Source organism: Lepus europaeus, chromosome 17 (genome assembly GCF_033115175.1).
Source record: "Lepus europaeus isolate LE1 chromosome 17, mLepTim1.pri, whole genome shotgun sequence".
NCBI lineage: Eukaryota > Metazoa > Chordata > Mammalia > Lagomorpha > Leporidae > Lepus > Lepus europaeus.
This window is the reverse complement of record NC_084843.1, coordinates 52,308,145-52,320,159: the sequence shown is the minus strand read 5'-3', so window position 1 is coordinate 52,320,159 and position 12,015 is coordinate 52,308,145. Positions and strand designations below refer to the sequence as shown.

General features: G+C 41.1%; 1 protein-coding gene across 2 annotated transcripts in view; it reads right to left on the bottom strand.

Annotated features, from left to right (window-relative positions):
- ARID5B (AT-rich interaction domain 5B) overlaps positions 1-12,015 on the bottom strand; it is a 178,794-nt gene that overhangs the window by 15,711 nt on the left and 151,068 nt on the right. For both annotated transcript variants that reach the window (XM_062214588.1, XM_062214589.1), the window contains one exon: positions 10,162-10,259. In XM_062214588.1, the coding sequence (XP_062070572.1) occupies positions 10,162-10,259 (98 nt within the window). The remainder of the gene's footprint in view (positions 1-10,161; positions 10,260-12,015) is intronic.

Sequence of the window (12,015 nt, the reverse complement as noted above, 5' to 3'; positions counted from 1 at the left end):
CATTATGATCCTCCATTTGCCCTTGAAATAGTGAGAGAGTGGTTTATGAGGCCCGCTGGTAATTCTGACACCTCCCTCCACAGTCCTGAGTGACTGCGACTCTAAGAGAGGAGAAGGAAAGGTGCATGGTGCTCGGACCCAGCAAGTGGTGACGTGGCTTCCAAGGCGTGCCAGTGTGGCAGAGGTCGCCCAAGGATGTCAGGTCCCCTGAATTAGAATCACATGGACGTCAGGGGACTGGGTTAGAGGCAAGGTGGAAGGGTGGAGAATCTTCGGGTTGTTCTTACATATTGAATAGGCATTCTGTTATTAATAGTACTGCTGTGTTAATATCCAATTGATACTAAGCACTTTACATGCCTTCACTTCAACAATAAGAAATATCCCACAGTATATTATTTAATCCTCATTAAACAAGTGATGAAACTGAGGTTCAGAGCTAAGGATTTGGTGACTAGCCAGTGACATACTAAAATTTGAGTTCAAACACGGATCCACCCATCTCTGCTGGTCTGAGCTCCCTTCCTGTCAGCAAGCTGGCTGTCACCTTCCTACACAGCCTAAGAAGTACCAACAGAGGTAGATACTGAAATGACCATCCTTCCATGGGTTAAGTGCATCCCAAGCTCCCAGGGAACTCCCTAAGAAATTTGGGTGAGCGTTCTCTTGTCAGAGGTAACAGATCCACGGAATACATACGCAGGTACTTCAAAAAAGTTTGTGGAAAATGGAATCAAAAAGATAAGCTTAGGATGTGGGCATTTAGCCTAAGGGCAAAGACATCTGCTTTCCACACTGGAGTGCCTGCGTTTGATCCCGGCTCCAGTTCCTGATTCTAGCTTCCTGCCAATGCAGACTGGGAGGTAGCAGTGATGGCTCGTGTAATTGCATCCTTGCTACCCACATGGGAGGTAGGTACTGAGTTCCTGGCTCCCGTGTTCCAATTCCAGCCCAGGTCCCACTAGCCATTGTCTGTTGTGGGCACTTGGGAAACTCTCTGTCTGTCGCTGTCTTTCTGCCTCTCATGAAACAAACAAAAACAACAATAACAAAAAGGAGAGCGAGATTAAATTTATTTGGGTGCAAAAAACTTTGGAAATTCATGTATAGTTTTTTCATAATACACATTCTCCATGAACTTCTGGACGATCCCTCGAATGGGTTCACTCTACAAAAGATCAACTGACTACATCACAAGCAGTCCTATGGCTCCAGGCATACCACTTCTCTTATAAAATGCACAATAACCATTCCACAGCTCTTTAAAAGGTGGTGACCTTTGTTGGATCAGGCCCAACTTAATAGGAGTGTACTTAAAAACATTCATGGAAAATGGAAATGTAAGTTTATTTTGTTGTGAAAAAATTTGAAATCCGAGAATATGCAAGGTATTCAAAAAGTTGAGAAAGTACATATTCCGAAAAACTATGCATGGATTTCAAAAAACTTTTGCCCACAAGTAAATTTATCTTTAAATTCCATTTTTACAAAAACACCTTGAAGTATCCTCATGTTAGATGGTAAGAGAAACTCAAAAATCCTCTCCTCCATAAATCTGGCTGGTAGGACTTAAGATGACCAAATCTGAGCCCCCGCTGGTTTCTGCAATGGAGCTCCCCTGGGACTTGAGATGCCTCCTTGCCACCACTAAGAGTGTCTAGATGGTAGCATTCCCATGCCTTTCAAACGAAGACCACACTGAAGAAAGTTGGGATGGATTTAAGGAAGCAAATTTATGTGCCCCAGAGATGAAGACACTTGTACATGCCCCTTGCCGAGAACATGGACCAGAAACAGCACCCAGCCCTGAGGGATGCCAGCCAGCAAGGATGGCTGCAATGAGTCTTCTCAATAACACAGTGACAACTAACTCAGAGTCGAGTTGCATGGATCCACTTCAAGGGCAGAGGAACATTATTTCAGGAATAATAAACAAGCATAACTGGAGTGTTTGCAACATGATGTGCACCCTGCAAATAAAGCAGGCAGTGTCCATATGGAAAAAGAGGCAAACAACTCTTGCATTTAAGTCAGTCCCTTGCATGGTAGATACCAATGGTTGCAGAGCTTCTGATATGTTCAATTCCCCACCACATTTATTATTTTGGTCAAACGCTGTAAGAACTTGTACAAAAACAGAATGTTCCAAGAGGTTTTCAGTGGATGAGTTAAAGATATGTTTTAATGGTAAACAATTATATTCTTCTGTCATCTGATACTTTTTTTTCCTCTTTCTTTTTTGGAAACATGCTTTCTGAATTTTCAATAGTTCCTTTGTGAAGGCATCTGTTACTCACATAATTGAAAAGATGTTTGTGCAGTGGTATGCTTGAGAGTACAGTTATTTAATCTTAATGATAAAGCCCCGAGGACAGAAAATCATAAGTAGAAACCTCTTGTTATTTATCAAAAAGAAAAGGGGCTAAGACACTTAATCTATTCACAAATTTAAATTCATGCTTGATGAAAACTATCAATAAAACATGGGACTTGCAAAGATTCTTAAATGCTATAGTTAAGTTCAAAGGAGGTAGAGAGGTAGGGTGAAAACAAAAATGAGACAATAAAGAAGCTTGACAAAGAAAAACTGCTGTTTGGCAAGCTTTTTTTTTTTTTTTTTTGGGTCAAACAAAGAACTTGCTGTAGTTTGGAGCATGACATACACACTTGATTAGTTTGTGCCCGAGGGTGTTTTTACACTCAACAGTGTAAACTCCAACTTGTATTAATTACAACTTGCATTTAGAGGCAAATTTAAGAATTTTTAAATAGAGATTTTTCAAAGGCTGCTGTTTATTTTTTTAAAAACAGAAACCAGTTTTTCTACTCCAGGGCCTGGCTAGGATTTTGTTTTCCTTTTTAGAAGTTTCTTGAAATATCCAGGCATTGGAAAGTTATCAGAGCATTTGAGGCATGTTGAGTGATAGGAAGTGTGAGGCTCTTGTGTTTGAAATTACCTGACTGTCCTTTGGGGAGACATATTTTATAGATGATAAAAAGAAGCTCCTCTGGGGGTAGGGTGCTGGCAATGACCCATCCAAGTCCATTGTAAGAACGACCTTGGGGGTGAGAAGCAAAGGAGCCGTAGAGGGGAGAGCAGCTGCACAGACCCAGTCAGCCTGACTCTGAGCAAGTCCCCTTTGATTTCCTGGGCTGCTGGTTCTTGATAAGACCCAGAAGGCCTTCTGTGGATTTGGGGAAAGGGGAGATGAGATTGCCTGGGTGGCAGTGCTGCAGAGGTAGGAACAGTGGGTGGCCAGCGGCTAAGACTCCCATTATCAGGACAGTATTGGAAAGGAGATGCATGTCCATAGATGGGTTAGCTCTACCAGGGGTGAGGATGGATAGAATCTACCCACTGCACATTAGGGCCAGAGAGTTGACAGACACTGGAAGGATAAACCACGTCACGTGCCTTTTGTGTATCTAATTTGGAAAGGCTGCTTGAGAACTCTCCTGCTAGCCTCTTCTACCACACCATAATTATCTCTATACATTTCCTAGAGGGAGCTGGTCTTTCCATTTGGATTTAGTTTAGTTCCTTCAGCCCCTGTTTCCTGAATCCCAAATGTGTTCATGTCACTACACTAGGCACACAGGGGGAGTCTCAAGGAGGGTAGTAGTCACATGGGCCTTGCCCTCAAACACAGTTTCTTTGCTGTTGTTGAGTGCTACAACTGAATTACTTTAGTCAACGCGTGATTATCTACCCCAAGTTCTAACCCCACCTCTTTAAGATCCAGTTTAAATTCTAGATCCTCTGGGAAGACGACTTGTTTCATTCAGTTGAAAATTCACTCTTCTTTTATAGATTTCTGTTAAACGTATTTGTATCTACTCCATGGCTCATTTTCACAGCTTTGTAAAACAGTTAATCGCTCTTTCATGTGTATACGGAGTCAGATCTTGTGATGATGTTAGAGAAACAAAGGTCATAGTACCTTCCAGGTCTAATGGGGTGGTAGTGGCTGGTGCCACACTGAGAAGAACTCTGAGGCTGAACCTGGGCTCAGAAGAAGCAGCATCATGTTCCCATAGCAATCTCTGCCATGAATGTGGTAGCACGGTCACCTCCTCATTGCTTGCCAGCCCCGTTCTAAATGCTTTGGTTCATATGCTCTTGTTACCCCGGAGAGTTCTTTGCACATGGTAGAAATTAAAAAACACTGAATGTCCTTTGAGGGTAGCAGCAAAGGAAACAGGTAGCCCATCATATAGCAAATCTATCTCACACAAGAAAAAGAAATGTCACTAGGCGAGGTCTTCTTACTAATTTTAAGTGTAATTATAGGCTGTGTTGGTAGATTGACAACTGCCCACATCCCAAGAGCTATTATTTGCCACATCGGGAGTAGCTTTGGGTACCGTGAGTGACACAAATTGGAGTCATCTACATGAGAGGAAGTCAAGCATGTGAAGGCCCATCCACTGTGCTCCAAGGCGTCATTGAATGGAATGGGAAGATTTGGTGGGGAAGAGGAGCTTCCTCAAGCATCTTGAAGCCCATCACAGAGAAATGGGAGCGACACCATGCGTCGGCCCCAAGCGGCAAGGCAGGGTCGACAGGAAGCCGCAGAAAGCATTTTGCCCAGCACGTGGCATGTTTAGAGGAAGAACACCCTCACCAAGGATGTTTCCCCTAACCTCCCACTGCAGGGCACTCAGCAGAGACTGGATAGCTTAGTGACAAGCACAACTTAGTCCTCATGGAACTTGGCAGCCTGCGGGTTGTATTTTGCCCATAGACGTGGTTGGTGATGCTTATATAAAACATGTTTCTGAAATGTTTGTAAACTAGGTGATTTCACATAAAAATTATCTTGAAAATATGGGAAGTCAGGAAGCATACAGAGCATCTACCTACAGCAACAGTGTCAGCTTATCCCACCGGGCATCTCTGGCCAATTTCCCACTCTCCTACCTACCCTCTCTGCTCACCTATGTCACCTTCTCCCACAAACATCTGAGTTTGTGATCATGGAGAAGAGCAATACTTCTCCAGTGATCTGGATGAAGGACTAGTTTTCTAAATTTCCCCAGATAATGTTACTGTAAGACTGAATTACTAGAAAAGTGAAATTTAAAAAGAGGCATACATGATACAAGCCCCAATTATTTATTAGATTCAATGGACAAAATTACTCTGACACATGTCAATGTCAGTGAGCTAACGCTTATTGCAATTTCTATGCTTAACTCGATATAGGTTAGCAGCAAGAAGTTCAAGGACAGGTCAGGAAACCTCATTTGAGTAGCATGGGTGTAGTGGGCTGCGATTCTATACTTGTAACTTTCTGAATTGTGTATTTATTAGCTTCAAGAGCAAGAATACATGGAATCATGTCCTGGACATGAACAGAACCATAACTCACCTTCCCTTCTCTTGGCTTTTTTCCAAGGGATGATTAGCTGACTTTCTTAGAACCTGATAGATTTTTAGTCTTCATCTTAAGGAACAAACTTATCTTACTCAAATCACGAAGGCTCCTACCCCCTGCCCTGCACTTTCAGAAAAAGGAGGCAGTCCCTCCAGCTGATGCCCGCTCAGTTTCTGCCCAAGAGCACCTGGCTTGGGATGGCTCACCCTAAGTTGCTGCAAAGGAACCCCCCTCAGCCACGCAGCAGGACAATCTTGTCCAAGTAATGCTTACAGGAAGAGCAGAAGTTTAGCCTCTGAACTTGGAAATTATGTATGCAAGAAGATGAAGCGTAATTGCTCATTTCCCTCACAAACAAACACATTTGCTTATGATTTTGATTTCCTAAATACTCAGAAAAGCACATCATAAAGTACTTTTGCCTTAATGCTCCTTTTAAAATCTCTAATAACAACGTCATGTGCTCCACAGGAACAGACCATGTAATTTATTCAGGAAAATTAAAACCAGTAATCTGGTATTTTGTGTAAAGATTTTTTTTCCCCTGCATGTGCTTTAGAAAGTTTTTTTTCGGAAAAATGAAAAGAAAGCTGCATGTAAAAACAAAGCCTTTAGAGTGAATTTCTATTCCAGAAAATCAAGCTAAGAGAATTCCATAAAAGTAGCCCTTTTCCCTTTTGTTCCTTTACTGATAAAAGAAAATGATTTGAGGCATCTTCAATAAAGAGTTAGATAAGAAAGAAAATGGTTCACTTAGAAGGGTCCTGCCCAGGAGCATGTGGGCATTTTTCTTTGCATTATAATATACAATAACTTTATCTATAAAATTTTGAGCAAATAACGTCCAGAATAGACACATTTCATAATGCTTTGCGGAGTTTGAGACATCCATGTAGCAACTGCCTTGCGATGGGAAAACATTAATGCTTTTTCTATTGGTAATCATCTGTAACATGAGCAATTAAGTACAGTACTAATGGACTATGGCCAGGAGCCTGGTACTAATATTAAAAACTGACAGAGATGAATAGGTTTGGAAGCAAAAGCAGGCTGACAAAGACATTTTTATGAAGTGCTTGGACCTATTTGATTTAAACCAATCACAGGCAAGTTTGGACGAGTCAGGCCTTCAGCGACAATGATACATTCACAGGCATTGTACCATTCCTGCTATGCCTTAAATAAAAACACCCATTGATTCTTTGCAACAACCCGCACTTTCATTATTACACTCATTAATAAACCAAAAGAGCCCAACTAATATATAAGTAACATTTACTGAGGAACTGGCTACTTTTTTCTTGTTGTAAAATGAAAACATTTACTGGAAACATGAACCACATTGCATGAAAAATACATCAGTGGATAATGCATAGTAGATCACTCATTTCTTTTTCATCTTCTAGGAAAGCAAAGCTGAAGGGAGGGGAAGTGGAAAAAGAGCAAGTCTCTATATTAGAGTGAAAAGGAGACACTGGATGAGCCAGCAGTTGAGTAGGACTGCAATCATTCTGATCTTGTTTGGAAGCTTTTAAATATTTCCCAGGTATTTCCAGACTAGACATTGCTACAGAGTCCTGAGTCTTCCCAAATGTGGTGAGCAGTCCTTCACCAGTCTAGTTGTCCTTGTTTAACTGGTCTGTGACTAGCAACGATGAATGAAATCCACCATGATCACTCGGTTTTAGGCAAGAGCTTTGGCCTCAAGTTTGACCAGAGCAGAACTCTTCCAAGTCTCTGGACCTCTCTAAGTATTCTCTGCTTTTCTCCGGTAAAATGAATTAAAGGAGACCTCTAGAGCTGTAATTCTGACCCTTTTGCCTCATGCCTAGTCCAAATAAGAGAAAGTAGCATTGCTAAATTCAGTCTAATAAAAAAAATCAACGATACTCGAAGCTTGCATCTGATCACAACAATGGGACAGGGGTCTAGATGGCACAAGGAAATGCAAGGACAGGTTAGGGATCAGGAAGCCATCCTGAACAGCTCTGCTCCAACCTCAGTTCTAGGCTCTGCACTGCCATTGTTGCTGAAGCCACACACATGACAGGGCTCCCCATGCTGAATTCCTACTTGGAAGTTGCACTATTGTCTCTCACACTAGAACGCTGTAAATTATGTTCCTTTGTCAGCTGTCTTCCTTTTGGGGTTGTGCAAATGGGGGGGGGGTCCTAGGGGGAAGGGGGAGGGGAGAAATAAGTTCTTTCTACTTATCTCACTCTTCCTATCAGCGTCATCCCAACACTAACATAGCAGTGGTAACTGGTTCCAGCTTTCAACTTCCAGTTTCTCTCAACTATCCCTAGCAGTTTCAATGTATTTGCTCTGAGGTCAAGCGGAAGCAGTAAGCATTGCTCCTCAGGCCTAAGCCTAGATCCATAGTGCTCCTCTCCTGAGCTCCCCTTAGTACTAACGCTGGCCGGGTGACTCCCTTTCCAGGGATTTGAACCCCAGCTCTGTGTGGCACACTCTTTAGGTGGTAATATCCTAATCCATTCTCTCCGCTCTCTTGGTTCTAGGAAACCTACAGCTCTTACCTCTGCGTTAATTTAGGGCTTTCACCAACACCTGTTTAAGCAATTCCCTACAGTAACTTCTCTTGGCTGAATACCTAGTGTGGTTTCCATTTTCCTTATTGCACCCTGCCCGATACACTGCCCAACAAATTCTAGATTTAGAAAAGTGACATGGCTCTTCCAAATGGTTAACCTGGCGGGAGACCATACCTTTATGAAATATCAAGAATAAGGAAAGAAGAGATGGAAAAAAACCAATAATATTTTATAGTTGCTAAAGTTTGTTTTATATGTAATAGAATTGTCCAGTTTGGCTGATTGAAGGCTATTTGTAATTTGCTCCTCCAGGAAGAGGTAAATCATGATAGAATGTACATAGTCTTCAAACAAATACATCTTTGCATTCCATTTAATACTGAGGGCATTTTTATTCACACAACTCCTTGAGTAAACTGTACATACACACACACACACACACACCCATTATACTCATCCCTTCCATTCTGAACATCATCTGTTTACTTTCTGACCATGTGATACCTTGTAATTCATTTGATGAATGTGTTCATCCTTCAACTAGGTGGATTAGCTAACAGCTGAAATATATCCCTTTCCCAAATCGTAATTTCAGTTGGGTCTTTGATGGCTCAGGTGTTGGAGACATTTGCACCAGGAGGAAAGGGCTGTGCACTCTCAGAATAGAAGCTAATTGGAAGTGGACACGGTGTTGTGATGAAAATGTTCTGATTACAGCTTTGGCTCATGACTCAAACACAGGAGACCGTGGTATCCTCAAATGTTATTTACAGAGCCTCACCTGAGATATCAATGCTATTTGTAGGAGGACATCAGTGGTGTGCTTTTTATGTACAGCGAGCATGTGTGGGCTTTTGAATTAAACACTGAAAGAAATAACTCTTGAATTCAAAAAAACTGATACCCTATTTTGCAAAGTGCTATAAAGAGTAACAATTAGAATGCATATTATCAATGTTTAAAAATCCTCTGGGTTATAATTCTGCCAACTAAGGTAATCTCTTGGGAATACTTTGTGGCACTTTTATAGGATACTAAACCCATCTCAGTTTACTCTGAGTATTTCTACAAAAGCGTTCTAAGTTTTGTTGACTTGCCATACTAAAAGAGGCTTTGAGTTCAATAGCGTACAGATAAAAGTACAGAGAACTTAAAACTTGACTAGGAATTGATGTGTTCAATGATGTTAACTGGGGATACACATATATGACCCTGAGGCAGGTGTGAAATGTCTAGGTTAAAGTTGGAATGGTAACTCCAAGACTATAGCAGGAACAATCAGCTAATCTAGTAGTTGTGTTTTACTTTTCAAACCAGCAAGCAAACCGGTTACTGCTTTGTAATTTATTTGATTAATGTGCTAGCTAGTTGTTTGTTCAGCCAACTAGCTGTTCTTGACTTCATTCCACATATGGCCATCGTTAAAACACACACCCTTCTCTTGGTTTCCCAATCTCTGAATGTGAACACAGAAGCCAATCCAGTGAACATTTCAGCAGGGAAGTACCAGTTATAAGGAAGTTGGTACAGCCCGAGCAAATTAAGTGAGGAGTCAAAGAGTACAGCAAGGATAACACAGAAAACAGCTGACTGGTCTTCAACATCGTGGGTAATGGACTTATCGAAAAGGTAAAGACCCCTGTGTCTGTAACCTTCACAGCAGGCTAAGCTCGCACCTGCCTCTTGTTTGCATTGTTACCACCTTTCTGAAGCAGGCTGAAATTCTAAGACAACAAAGGCGCACAAAACGTGGCAAGGAGAGTTCCTGGGTCAAAAGCACAGCTGTAGAAGAACAACCCCAAGATGGAAAATATAATGGACTTTATCTGGGGCCAGTTCTCTTATCGTAAGGAATTATTTCTCAGTGTCAATACAGTTACATGGCAATCTCATAGTCACATTGCAGGTCTTTGTTTTCCAAAGCTGAAGATTCTCACAGTAAATGAACCTTCAGGGAACATACTGAGTAATCTGTGCTTCTGGAGGGGAAAAAAGCATTGTCAGGCAGGTGGTCATGGGATAAAACCAAACTAGAAGAACATCTAAATTTAGCCCCTGTAACCAGAGAAAGCCTAAAAATCACAAGATGTAATGCAAAGTAAAATGCCAGAGAGATATTTTCTGTTTCCTGAAAGGTCCTTAAAGAGTTCCTGTCTTACCCCTGACTAGAAGCACCTTCCAATTAATGCGCTTTTAATTAAGTGAAGACTTTCCAAGAAAAGGTTTCTTACCTTTCATAATGTCTGCGGGTACAAGTGGCGGCGCTGGTGCTCCCAGGATTACCGCCTAATTCATCATAAATATGTTTCCATTGACGGCGGGCTGTTATCTGAAAAAATGGCAATGGGAAATTCAATCGTGCATCATAAGAGATTCATGGTGCCAGGCTTCAATACATATGTAACAGTCAGAAGAGAACAGTCTGTTCTGGAAACCCAGGGACAGAGAAGTCCAAATGAGTATATAGGGAGACTTACGGTTTTATAGCAAGCTCTCACTTGCAGTGCTATTTTTTTTAAAATAAGAAAAATGGAATTTTATTTTTGGCTGTCTATTTTGCCACTCTTGCACCCCCCTAGATATGCATGTACCTATCTGCCCCTTGAGCCCTGAACTCTTAGCCTTTATGTCATGTGATAAAGCATCAAAATAAAATCTGATTTTAGCTAAATTCTATTTAATTTCTTTAGTTTAAATTAATAAAAATGAATACGAGTTGCCTGAGGCTTGCAGAAATGGGTGGCCAAGTACATAGGTAAGAGACTTTACCAAAGATGCTTTTGTGTCCTCTGATTGGTGAACCATGTGATGCATTGCCTACTTTCAAAACTTTTTTTTTTAAGTTTTAAATAAAAATAACTATGCAGATTCATTAAAATAATTAAATTGGTTGTGGAATTTGCAATCATTTCAGGCTATATTTTTATGCCAGCTCTTCTAATTATCACAACAAAACCAAACTCTGAAACTATATATGTTGCAAGCTGTTTATTTTCATTCTCTCAGGTCAGGAAAATGGGAGATTGGTCAAATCCTATGAAAATTAACATATTCCGACGTTAAAATGCTTGTAATGTATATTATGGAATGGACTGAATACAAACAAACAGCTTGTAATATACTGAACTGCACACTGTGGTCTTTTTTTCCTTTAATTTTATTTTTGTACCTAAATTAAGATTTTAGAAAATAACAGATGCAAGATCTGGCAAATGATTAATTTGGGGAAACCATGTCATTTACTACATCTGAGTGATTCCAGAGTTTGCTTGAAACTAGGAAGACGGGACAAATTCTGGGGTCCTTGTGGACTTTCTAGAGAGGATTACATGAAAGCCCCATTATTGGAATGTGCAGGGAGGGAGTGTGGCAAAGGTGCTGGTGGCATTTAAGGCAGTCACGGTCGATGGCTTCTTTTGGGAACACAGAGCTGCCAGCTGAGTTCACCAAGGGGCTGAGACAGCAACAGGGGGAGAGATTCTCAGTTTGCAATGAGGGCTCTATAATTGTAATCTAAGGAGGAGGAGATGGGTGGTGAAATATTATAGGGTCAATGGTACCTTTTCCATTTCAAATAAAAAGAACCCCCCTCATCTCCATACAGGCTTCTCAAGAGGCCCAAGTTGGACCTGGAGACAGTGTTAGCTTTGCATTGTTCAATTTCCAATGAAGCATTTTTTAACCAATTGGTTGTGATAGTTCACATTAGACAGACCTGCTAGTGGAGGTAACTGAAAATAAAGCTTCCTTATTTATAGCTTGGTTTAGATTATAATAAATGATTTCAAATGACTTTCAAAGCACTCAAAATACATGTTTTGATAATTATTTCAGACTTATTTGCAGTCTCCCTCCAACCTATAAGTGATACAACCTTGGACTGTTCTATTTGAGGCTGGTATATCAAGCAAGGAGAAACAGGATCCCTTCTCCGTATCTACCTTTTTCCTCAAGGCACTTGGAATACTGAGGACCCTGAAACACTACCACATTCCCCTCACTCAAATGAGGTGCAAGGGCTCTGGGGGTCAGAGAGGGGCCAGAAGACAGCAGCCCCGGCAATCACATCTGAAGAAATCATAAAT